The 12,428-nt window shown below is 49.9% G+C and overlaps 1 protein-coding gene across 1 annotated transcript in view; it reads left to right on the top strand.

Moving 5' to 3' along the window:
* The window catches only part of efr3a (EFR3 homolog A), a 69,027-nt gene that overhangs the window by 44,832 nt on the left and 11,767 nt on the right, over nt 1–12,428 (top strand). The window contains exons 9-18 of the mRNA XM_084480443.1: nt 561–696; nt 2,815–2,982; nt 3,672–3,786; nt 5,439–5,490; nt 6,785–6,957; nt 7,105–7,180; nt 8,949–9,110; nt 10,692–10,823; nt 10,994–11,061; nt 11,432–11,559. Coding sequence (XP_084336569.1) covers nt 561–696; nt 2,815–2,982; nt 3,672–3,786; nt 5,439–5,490; nt 6,785–6,957; nt 7,105–7,180; nt 8,949–9,110; nt 10,692–10,823; nt 10,994–11,061; nt 11,432–11,559 — 1,210 coding nt within the window. The remainder of the gene's footprint in view (nt 1–560; nt 697–2,814; nt 2,983–3,671; nt 3,787–5,438; nt 5,491–6,784; nt 6,958–7,104; nt 7,181–8,948; nt 9,111–10,691; nt 10,824–10,993; nt 11,062–11,431; nt 11,560–12,428) is intronic.

Below are 12,428 nucleotides of genomic sequence, written 5' to 3'. Positions count from 1 at the left end.
TGACTCATAGTTGTTTGATCAAGTTTGGTCGTACACACACCTTTTTTGCAATGTCAACAGTTTCCCAGTTGCCCATTTTCTCCACCATTCTCTCTCACGCTTTTATTTTGTATTTTTATTTGTTCCTTTCAGGTTTTTTTGTAGTGGATTTAATTGGCTGCTCACTCCACTGTCTGCACACACACACACACACACACACACTGTATAATGATATATTTATTATTGTATTTTTACTATTTTTATTATTATTATGTTATTTCGGGTTAGACTGTAGACATGGGGTCTCGAACCCACAACCTCTTGACCGGCACCCTAGCCACTAAACCAACCTTTTGTATACTATTCAGAAGACGCCGTTATCCAAGGGGACTTTGTTTAGATAGTTGGCCTACAGTTAGCAGACCTTGGGGATTGAACTCGGAACTGCGTCTCAACGTGTGTGTGTGTGTGTGTGTGTGTGTGTGTGTGTGTGTGTGTGTGTGTGTGTGTGTGTGTGTGTGTGTGTGTGTGTGTGTGTGTGTGTGTGTGTGTGTGTGTGTGTGTGTGTGTGTGTGTCCCAGGCGCAGCACTCCCACCATGTGATCCAGCAAGTGCTGAACCACCTGGACACCCACGGCCGCAACACGCCCCGGGTCCGGGCCGGCATCGTCCAGGTGCTGCTGGAGACCGTCGCCATCGCTGCCAAGGGCTCTGTCGGTACGTCACTCTGACTGCTCTAGCTCTATAGAGCCTGCATTAATACACTCTGACCGCTCTAGCTCTATAGAGCCTGCATTAATACACTCTGACCGCTCTAGCTCTATAGAGCCTGCATAAGTACACTCTGACCGCTCTAGCTCTATAGAGCCTGCATTAATACACTCTGACCGCTCTAGCTCTATAGAGCCTGCATTAATACACTCTGACCGCTCTAGCTCTATAGAGCCTGCATTAATACACTCTGACCGCTCTAGCTCTATAGAGTCCACGTTAATACAAGACTTTCTGACCTCTTAATAGCAATATTATAAGAGCTTTATGGGCATCGGCAATTAACGTTTGCATTGCCAAAGCAGTCTACAAAGATGACTTGAACTACCTCTATCTCAATTCAATTCTCTTTCTTCTTTCTATCTCTGTCTTTCTAGGTCTCACTCCCTCTCCATCTCTCACTCCCTCACTCTCCCACTCACTCTCTCTGGCTGCAGTGGATGTCATATTCAGTCTGCCCTGATGCTGTCATCCCTGTGTTAATGTGTTGTTGTGTGATAATTAACATCCACCCTGCAAGGACCACTCACTCATGATTTGTCATTCTCTCTGAGTGACAAACGACACTCGACTTGTTCTAGAGAGAACTACCTCTGGCCGGTTCCAAACGGTTCTTTAACTGGTTCTGACTTGTTTCGAACGGTTAGAGACGTACCGTTTCCTACAGACTGCATGTTGTTCATTCATCTCACGATGAGCATGGCCTGGAGCCAATCAGGTGAATGGGTATGGAACCCTAGCTGCAGTCTCCCCATGTGTGCTGCTGTTCCAAACCCTTAAAACCCTTCAGACCATTAAAGATACTTTTGACAGGTTTGACTCAAGAGTTCAAAAGAACAAACGCCTTCGAACCGGAATGCCCGACTCCACCCAACCTCTGGCTGGGTATGTGACCGTAGCTAGTTAGCATAACTACTTCCTCTGGTTAGGTATGTGACCCTAGCTAGCTAGCTAGCTAGCTAGCTAGCTAGCTAGCTAGCTAGATAGATAGATAGCAAAGCTCCCTCCTCCGGTTAGGTATGTGACTGTAGCTAGATAGCATACCTAGCTATCTAGATAGCATACCTAGCTATCTAGATAGTATAGCTCCCACCTCTAGCTGGATGTGACTGTAGCTAGTTAGCTAGATAGCATAGTAGCTCTAAGGGTTTCCCAGACCATGACCTTTGACCCCTGGTCCACCTTGTGTGTGTGTTTACTGATGCTGTGTGTGTTCTCCAGGCGTGTGTGTGTGTGTGTGTTTACTGATGCTGTGTGTGTTCTCCAGGCGTGTGTGTGTGTTTACTAATGTTGTGTGTGCTCTCCAGGTGTGTGTGTGTGTTTACTGATGCTGTGTGTGTTGACTGATGTGTGTGTTTACTGATGTGTGTGTGTTGACTGATGTTGTGTGTGTTTACTGATGTGTGTGTGTTGACTAGGGATGTGAATAACTTAAATTTTTCATGGTTGAATAATCAGTGGGTGGTATGAACGAATAATCGATTATTCGATGTGTGCCGACATTCACAAAGGCAGCCGTGGATCATCGGCAAGAAATCACTTAATATCTTAAACGCAAAAAAACGAACTATAACAGTGATCAGTGTTTGTGTTGTATGCATATATATTAATATGTATGCTTGTGTATTGTGTATATTGTTTTTCTGTACATGATTAACTATTAGTGCTACAGAACCAACATTAGTTCCGCCCGTTAATTCTTGTTTATTTGAATGGGAAAAAATGTTAACGGTCCAAATGTTAAAAATCGACTTTGACCCTCAGGAACGAATAATCGAATAATCAAATATTTTGACCCATCCCTAGTGTTGACTGATGTGTGTGTTTGTTCTCCAGACGTGTGTGTGTGTGTGTGTGTGTGTGTTGACTGATGTGTGTGTGAGTGTGTTCTCCAGCCGTGTGTGTGTGTTGACTGATGTGTGTGTGTGTTCTGCAGGCGTGTGTGTGTGTTGACTGATGTGTGTGTGTACTGATGTGTGTGTTGACTGATGTGTGTGTGTGTGTGTGTGTGTGTGTTGATGTGTGTGTGTTGATGTGTGTGCTGATGTGTGTGTGTGTTCTCAGGCCCCACAGTGCTGGAGGTGTTCAACACGCTGCTGAAGCACCTGAGGATCAGCGTGGACCTGGAGCTGGGGGAGGGGCCTCGCCGGGCGTCGGCCGCCAGCGTGTCGTCAGGGCGATCCAAGGAGAGCGAGGAGCGCATCGTCCAGAACGCCATCATACAGACCATCGGTACGGCAAAGCTTTATTTAAACTGTTCTGGTACGCCATCATACAGACCATCGGTACGGCAAAACTTTATTTAAACTGTTCCGTAACGCCATCATATAGACCATCGGTACGGCAAAGCTTTATTTAAACTGTTCCGTAACGCCATCATACAGACCATCGGTACGGCAAAGCTTTATTTAAACTGTTCTGTTACGCCATCATTAAGACCATCCTTATATCAAAACTTTATTTAAACTGTTCCGTAACGCCATCATTAAGACCATCCTTATGACAAAACATTACTAGAACCGTTCTCTTACGCCATCATACAGACCATCGGTACAACAAAACTTTATTTAAACGGCGTCTAGGGGTGTCCACCTAGATGTGTGACGGGTAGATGAGCAACGTTTTCTACAGTCCACCGGCTGGTAGACTGATCTATCCAGCACACATCTAGGTGGACACGCCCATATTTCCAAAACGGCTTGTGACGGCTATAGCACCACACCTAGCGGCGTGTCATGGCACCTTTAAGCAGTTCCATAACGCCAACGTTAACACCATCGGCATGGAAAACTTTATTTAAAGTTCTGGCATTTCTATCAAATTTCATTCAAACACATCCTCAACACCGTGTGTGTGTGTGTGTGTGTGTGTGTGTGTGTGTGTGTGTGTGTGTGTGTGTGTGTGTGTGTGTGTGTGTGCAGGGTTCTTCGGCGGTAACCTCCCTGACTACCAGCGTGCGGAGGTGATGATGTTCATCATGGGGAAGATCCCGGTGTACGGGACGCCCTGCCACTCCATGGACACGGTCAAGATAGGGTGAGACGTTACACACACTCTCTCTGCGTCTCAGTCTCCTATGTGTGTGTTTTATTTTTCTCCTTGAAAGTGGGAGCAGATTGTTGGCATCAAGCTTACCGTGTGTGTGTGTGTGTGTGTGTGCAGTTCATGTGCTGTGGGCTCGCTAGTCGCGTCTGACGATGCGTCTCCATCACTGATCACAGGACGACAATGTCTCCCGTTCCCCTTCTCTCCTGAAGAGCGTTAGACCGTGAATCAGAATACAGCAGAGAGATGAATAACGTGTTCAGTAGAGCCATGGTGGAGACCTTTTATTGCCCATTTGATGAGAGACAGGGTGGTGGTAGTAAGGCAGTTTGTCTCCGGCAGAAGGCTCGGACAAATGAAACGCTAACATTCCTCATGAGACCTCAAAGGAAACGGCGTCCGTGAGGTTTGAGTGTTTGATTCCCGAGACGGCAGCCCTCTGCTAAGAGGCTGGGGAGAGATGTGACACGATGCTACTGATGGTCCCAGATGGGGGTTCAGGTGTCGGGGAAGACGGAACAGGACAGTAATGGCATTCAAAATTGATTTGACAACCTTTTAAAAAATTTACAAATGTACATTTTACAAGATAAAATAAGAATGCAGTACGGAATGGATGTCTAAAAGCTTCTGCTGACGTCATTTCTGGGGGACTGCTCCTTTAAGAAGCCCCCTGCTGGGGGGGTGACTCAGACTGTGTGTGTGTGTGTGTGTGTGTGTGTGTGTGTGTGTGTGTGTGTGTGTGTGTGTGTGTGTGTGTGTGTGTGTGTGTGTGTGTGTGTGTGTGTGTGTGTGTGTCTGGTGTGTTGTTCCGCTCCATGCTTCGGCCAAACAATCTGCTGCCTCCGGCCAGTCTGAGGTTATCAGAACCAGAATCATCCTGAGGAAGTGTCCTGGTGATTTAAACCGTCAAACCAGGCTGCCGTAGTCACGCTGGGGAAATGGTCTCTGATTTAATTTGCAGGAGACTGAAAAGGTGTAGAAATAACCTGAACACTCTTCAGGTATCCTCTCCTCTCTCCCTCGTCTTGTCTCCTCTCCTCCCTCTTTCTCCTCTCCTTTCCTCTATCGACTTATCTTATATCCCCTCTCTCCTCTGCTCTTCTGTCCTCCTCTCCCCTCTGTCTCCTCCTGCTCACGGTGTCTGTGCTCTGTCCTCCTCTCCTCTCTCCTCCTCTGTCTCCTCCTCTCTCCTCCTCTGTCTCCCTCTGCTCACTGCATCTCTCCTCTGCCCTCTCCTCTCTCCTCTGTGTCCTCCTCTCCTCTGTGTCCTCCTCTCCGCTCTCCTCTGTGTCCTCCTCTCCCCTCCAACCCCCTCTCTCTCCTCTGTGTCCTCCTCCTCTCTCCTCTGTGTCCTCCTCTCCTCTCTCCTCTGTGTCCTCCTCTCCTCTCTCCTCTGTGTCCTCCTCTCCCCTCTAACCCCCTCTCTCTCCTGTGTCCTCCTCTCCCCTCTAACCCCCTCTCTCTCCTCTGTGTCCTCCTCTCCCCTCTCCACTCTCATCCTCTCTCCCCTCTCCTCTCCTCTGTCCTCTCTCCTCTGTGTCCTCCTCTCCCCTCTCCTCTCTCCCCTTTAACAGCCTCTCTCTCCTCTCTCGTCCTCTCTCCCCTCTAACAGCCTCTCTCTCCTCTGTGTCCTCCTCCAGACACCAGGGCACCAAGAGGATCCAGACCATGCTGCTGAGCTCCCTCATCATGGTGAGTGAGAACCCTAATCTGTCATCCCTTATTGCTGCCTGCCAGCGCCCCCGCGCCCAGCCAGGGACGGCTCCCAGACGGGCCCATTAGCCGCAGCAGACCAGAGCAATCAGGCCCTGATGTGCGGCGCGGTGGAGGATGATGGGCAGATGGTGTCACACGGCCGCTTGATGGTGTGGGTCACACTGCTTGGCTCTCAGCGGGGACACCTTCTACTTCCAAATGCTACGTTTATCCATCTCTACGGGCTAATGCCTCACATCTAGCCTGACTGCTATTGTAGAACCAGCCTAATAACTACAGCAACCATCTCTAATCTAAAACCTGAACCAACCATCTCTAATCTAATAGCTAAATTTAACCATCTCTAATTGAATACCTAATCCAGCCATTTATTTCCTAATCCCTAATCTAACCATCTCTTACCTAACACCAAAACCAACCATTTCTAACCTAATATCTAAACTAACCATCTCTAATCTAAGACATTAACTTAACCATATCTAACCTAATTACTCAACCTGACGATCTCTTAACTAATGCATCATCTACTAAACTTAACCATCTCTACACTAATACCGAAATAAAACATACTGCTGGATGTCATGAAATAACAAATATATTTCTGCACAACACTCTTACTCTGAAAGACATTTAATCTCTCAGACATGAGACAGCCAAACACAGCTGGGAACGCACACACACACACACACACACACACACACACACACACTTCCGTTTGATTCCTGTGATTGACTCATCATCTCTCCTCCTCCTTTCTTCTTATATCCGCCTCTTCTCTCCTCCTCGTCTTTCATCCTCTCCTCCTCCTCCCTAGACCAACCCCTCTCTCTATCCACCTTCCTCATCCTCCTCCTCTGGTCCTAACACTCCCCTCCCACTCCTCCTCCACCTCCTCCTCCTCCTCAGAGTTGCAAGTCCTGTGTATTCGGACAGACTTATGATTTGTAGCCGCGACAGAACTACTGCCAGACACTGAATGAACTACTGCTAATCACTTAGTGAACTACTGCTAATCACTTAGTGAACTACTGCTAATCACTTAGTGAACTACTGCTAATCACTTAGTGAACTACTGCTAATCACTTAGTGAACTACTGCTCAGCGCTCTGGGAGAGGGGTCAAAGTGTGGCGTAGGATTCCTCCAGAGGGGTCAGAGGTCAAAGTGTGGCGTAGGACTCCTCCAGAGGGGTCAGAGGTCAAAGTGTGGCGTAGGGCCGCCGTCCTCCAGAGGGGTCAGAGGTCAAAGTGTGGCGTCTTGTGTTGACCTCAGGTGACCTCCGGCTTCAAGTCTAAGACCATGGTGGCGGCGCTGCCCCCCCCCTTCCTGGACCCGCTCTTCTCCATCTCCCTGATGGAGGACAGCGAGCTGCGGCAGTTGGTGCTGGAGATCCTGCACAACATCATCGATCGCCACGACAACCGCGCCAAGCTGCGCGGCATCAGGTACCGCTCGGTTGCTAGGCACCCGACGTGTGTGTGTGTGTGTGTGTGTGAATTATGTATGCAATTCTAATTGGTGTCTAATAGTTTAATTAGTTTGCATGGATAAGTGGTCCTGGTTTTCATAGCTCTCCGTCCTCATCCCTCCAGAATCATCCCCAACGTGGCCGCGCTCAAGTTCAAGAGAGAGAAGATCTCGAAACAAGACGTCGCCTTCATGAAAAAGGTACAAGCTCTGCTGTCTGCCTCTCTGTCTGTCTGTCTACCATCCTGTCTGTCTGTCTACCATCCTGTCTGTCTGTCTACCATCCTGTCTGTCTGTCTACCTGTCTGTCTGTGTCTTTGTGTGTCTATCTGGCTGTCTGTGTCTTTTGTGTCAGTCGGGCTGGCTGTCCTTCTGTCTTTCTACCAACCTGTCTGTCTGTCTGTTTTGTCTGTCTGTCTGTCTGTCTCCAACTGATGGGGGAGACTCAACCCCTTCCCAGACCCTTGGCACTGCGTGTGCAGACCTTCCAGCGTGTTCAGGAGGCGGTTCATGGAACAGCTGCAGGCGTGACGTAGCTGAACCGACACATATTATATACATATTGAATAGAGCCTGAATGGTCCTGTGCTGCCGCCTGGGCCCTCCAAGGTGGAGAGGCTGTCGGGGGCTCAATGGAGGCCCTCCAGCCCAGCGCCTCCTCTCCTGGCCGGGGGGAGACGCGGAGCTCTCCAGGGCCCGTCCCCCAGGCCTGGAGAGCCTTTAGGGAGGAGGCGGTCGCTAGGAGACAGCAGCCGGAGACTGGGGTGGCACTGGGCAGCTCCCAGGGTCCACCAGTAGAAGACTGTGGTTGTACTGGGCAGCTCCCTGGAACCGTAGACAGAACCGATGGCCAGATCTTTACCGCAGCTATCCATGATAATCTGTGCTTTGTTCCTGGTTAGCTTCACCTGGTGTCTACTAGTGAGCTCCTGGTTAGCTACAGTAATCTCCACCTGATGTCTGCTAGTTAGCTCCTAGTTAACTCCTAGTTAACGCCGGCAGAAGTACCCCTAGCCGATGCTAACCGCCGTCCCCACCTCACAATGCGCCCTGGTTGCCATTGGTTACCATCTCGTCTCGGCGTGAGGACCAGGACTCTGTGGGTCTCGTCTCCTCCCGCTTCTGTGGTCGGTCCTCCACCTCGCCGCGTTCGGCACACCTCTCCCGCCGGCCGCCGTCATTAGCGGCCACTCATTAGGTTAATTATCGATGAATAGCGGCCAGTCGTCTGCATCCGGAACGACTTCAGGGTTCATTAGATGCGCCGTCAGCCGTGGGAAGCAGCCGCAGGGAGGCGTTGATGGGCGGCGGTGGCGGCGGTGGCGGCGGTGGCGGCGGTGGCGGCGGTGGCGGCGGTGGCGGCGGTGGCGGCGGCGGCGGCGGCCCCCCTCTGCGTTGACGGAGGAGATCAGAGGCTTCTCCACCTCCGGAGCGCCAAGCTCCTCACGGCGAGGGCGTGAGGCCCCGGGTGTTTCGCCCCGGAGGGACGGGAATACATAATCGTCCTTCATGGCGGCCATGCGTCACTCCATGGAGAACGGTCTAATCTTGCTCCTCCTCCTGCTGCTCCTTCCGCTGCTCCTGCTTCTCCTCCTCCTCCTGCTGCTCCTCTTCCTCCTCCTGCTCCCCCGTCCTTCTCCCGCTCCTTCTCCTCACTGGGGGATCGGTCCAGGGTGGTTCATACTTTCGTCTTGTCTTTATAAATGGTTCAAAATTGTTTTGTATAATATTTGTACTTCTGGTACCCCACAGAAATAACTGTCAAAACATCATTTATAATCTTTTCTTGTTCTCTGCTTATCTGTCCCCTCCTCTCTGTTTTTCTTCTTTCCTCCTCCTCCTCATCTTTCTCCTCCTCATCTCTCCTCCTCTTCCTCCTCTCCTCCGGTCTCCTCCTGCCTCCTCCTGCCTCCTCCTCCTCATCATCCTTTACCTCCTCCTCCTCTCTCCTCCTCCTGCTCCCCCTCAGCATGGCCAGCAGCTGTACCGCCACATCTACCTGGGCTCCAAGGAGGAGGACAACGTCCACAAGAACTACGAGCTGCTGTTCACCACGCTGGCCGTGCTCACCATCGAGCTGGCCAACGAGGAGGTGGTCATCGACCTCATCAGGCTGGCCATCGCTCTGCAGGTACCGCCGGGGGGGTCAGGGGTCAGGGGCAGCAGGGCAAACATTCCTCCCTTTCAGGTTGTGGTTTTGTACTGAGGAAGAGGATGAACAACTCAAAGTTTGAGCGGCAGTAGCTCAGGAGGTGGAGCGGGTTGGCTGGTAACCGGAACGTTGCCGCTTCGATCCCCGGCTCCTCTTTGAGTGTCGAGTGTGTCCCTGAGCGAGACGCCTCATCCCGACTGCTCCTGACGAGCCGGCTGTCGCCTTCCGTGGTAGACTCCACCGTCGGTGTGTCAATGTGTGTATGAATGGTTGTAAGTCGCTTTGGATAAAAGCGTCAGCCAAATCCCCTAAAGTAAATATAAAGAGTTGTTTGTACGGTTGAGGGATGAACAACTCAAAGTGGGATTACATAACAAAGAGACTTGAAGTAAAGTTCTGGTTCTGAGGACTCAGGCGATGATTGCTCTTTTGTGTTTTTCTTTCTTCTCTAATTCACAAAAATAAAAACATGAGGAACTTTTCATTTGACTGCGGGTCCTTAATGATGGCAGATGACATTAAGGACCTGCCTGCTTTGGACCCCCTGCTGGGACCGAATGACGAACAGAAGGATTTAGGATGGGAGGCACCGACACACGCAGACGACGCCGTTAAGACCCCACAGACACACACACCAACACACAAAAATAAAAAAATAACAACAGGCATAGCACACACCCCGACAAGAACACACAAAAACACATGGCCCAGCTGTTCAGGTTCCTCTCACAGCAGGTATCTATCAGTTAGTAAATGTCACAGACAGACAGACGGACAGCCTCTTCCTCGTCAGCTTCCTCTTGCTGGTTAAAATGATCGCCGCTCGCTCCCCAGTCTGTTAGCGATGTGAGGAGTGTGAGGAGACCGGTCTGTATTCACACTCTCAGGTCAAAGGTCGTCGGAAGGTCATCCCAGTGTCCCCTCTCCTCCTCCTCATTTCCTCTCCACTCTCCTCCTCTTCTCTTAACCTATTCCTCTCCTCCTCATCTCCTCTCCCCTCCTCTCCTCCTCCTCTCCTTTCCACTCTCCTCCTCATTTCTTATCCTATTCCTCTCCTCCTCCTCTCCTCAGCTCTTATCCTATTCCTCCTCCGCCTCCTCTCCACTCTCCTCATCTCTTAACATATTCTTCTCATCTCTCCTCCTCCTCATCTCTCCTCCTATTCCTCTCCTCCTCTCCCCTCCTCCCCTCCTCGCCCCTCTCCACTCTGGAGAAGGCTGTATCTCCTGCTGTCTTCTCCAGGGTTCTCCTGCGCTCCACCAGAACAGATCTGACAAAGACATCGTTCAAAGTCACAAAACTATTCCAATCATCAGAGACCGTAAACAAATGTTACGGTCAATTGAATGTTTTCATTTCTGTTTATAATGGAACCGTCTGAGTGGCACCCTTAATGTGCCATGGATGAGTAACGCTCTTAATATTGTCTTGTTTTTGTTTGTTTTTAGTGAACGAAGAAATAAAGTTATTTTTATTTTTTTGACCAAAGGAGATTTTAGATGTTGGTATTATGACTTCTGCACATTGATGAGACGGTGGCATTGTCATTGGCTCCTGCAGGACATGGCGCTGGCCAATGAAGAGAACATGCCCATGGTGATTCGCTGTGGTATCATGGCTCTGGTGGCGGCCTACCTCAACTTCCTGAGCCAGATGATCGCCAACCCGTCCTTCTGCCAGCACGTTAGCAAGGTACGGCGCTAGCATGACGCTTTTAGCTTCTGCAGCACATGAGCAAGGGACAGCGCTAGCGTGACACTGTTGGCTTCTGCCGCACAATAGCAAGGCACATTGCTAGCATGTCGCTGTTAGCTTCTGTATATTGATGAGCTATAGTATAAGCTGATCTCCTCCCTCTCCAGGTGGTGGAGCTGAGGAGCCTGGACGCCCCGCATCTCCTCCCCGAACACATCTTCAAAGACAAGTGTCCGTAAGTCCTCCTCCTAGTCTCACGTTCATGACTAGCATTGGTAGCTTCACTACCACCGTATCCACCGCCGTCTTTCAGAGAGATCTTCTCAGATATTGAATACAGCACTTTATAAGGGCAGGGTAGGGGCTAGGGGTTTGACTCTCAGCCAAAAAGGTTCCCGGTTCGATCCCCAATGTCTGCAGCCTACCCTGTAGGCATCTTAGTGTATGATGCCCTAACCCCTACCTGCTCCTCATGAAGACCCATTCATCTCAATTCACCATGTCACTTTGGACTAAAGGTGTCGGCTAAATGGCTGAATGAAGGAAGTGTATTCCATGGGGTGGAGAGGATGTTTGGTCACTATGGAAACGCCGTGTCTCCCCAGCCTCCCGGACTCTCTGGACAAGGAGGACCGGAGCCTGTACTTCCAGACGCTGGACATGGCCGAGTGTCTGGCGGGACCGGGGTACAGTGTGGACCGGCTCTCCATCTCCTACGTCCCCCAGGTCACAGGTGAGACTCGACCGGCGGACCTCAGCTCCCCGTGGGGTGGACCGGGCCGTTACTGTCACTGCGTACGCACTCGCAGTTTGACTGAAACGTCGTTAAAGGGTCCCTTATTTGACCACATGTTGTGATGTTGATTATCCATTAAAAGATCAACCTCCCGGCCTTCCCAGTGGACTGGACCAAATGGGTAGGCTGGTAGGATGCTCTAGCCATCATGCGTCCGGGTGGACACCGCACACTTTTAAAAGCCATTTCAAATGGCTTTTAATGGCTTATAAACATCATACCTGGTGGTTAAGTAGAGGCACAACTTAGTGTTCTTCTGCATTTTCCTCTTACTGAAACAACTTTACAACGTAGGAGTGCTATTCATCATCTAAAGAACATTATTTTGAAGTTGTTGTCCTATCTCTTGAAAGAGCTTAATTTGTTTACGGCGAAGGAAGAGGAGACCACTTTTGAAGTCCTCTTCAAGGATTTCTTATCATTTCACTTTCTGCCTCTCATGGGATTTCTCTGAGGAAATCCAATTTTGAAATCATATTTTTTCAGCTGAAATGAATGACGTGTAAACACGACTGAAAGCCGTTTCAGGAGGCCTGATCAGAGGCCTCTTTAAAGTAGAAACTCCGGCTGTGCAGTGACGGCACGAGGCCACTCAGACCAGGATCATCACCAGGAAGTCCTGGAACACTGCCTGGAGCTTGTTACCGATCAACCCTTCAAACTAAAATAATACATTGTGGATTTTTACAGTGATTCAATATTTGTGTTTGAAGGCGGGGAAAATAACAGCAGCCTTCCATGTCTTTCTGACTACCTGTACAGATTCTTGTATCCTTCAACTAATATTTGCATTTGAAGGATACACA

Source organism: Micromesistius poutassou (assembly GCF_964030765.1).
Source record: "Micromesistius poutassou genome assembly, chromosome: 16".
NCBI lineage: Eukaryota > Metazoa > Chordata > Actinopteri > Gadiformes > Gadidae > Micromesistius > Micromesistius poutassou.
This window is presented reverse-complemented; position numbering and strand designations above follow the sequence as displayed.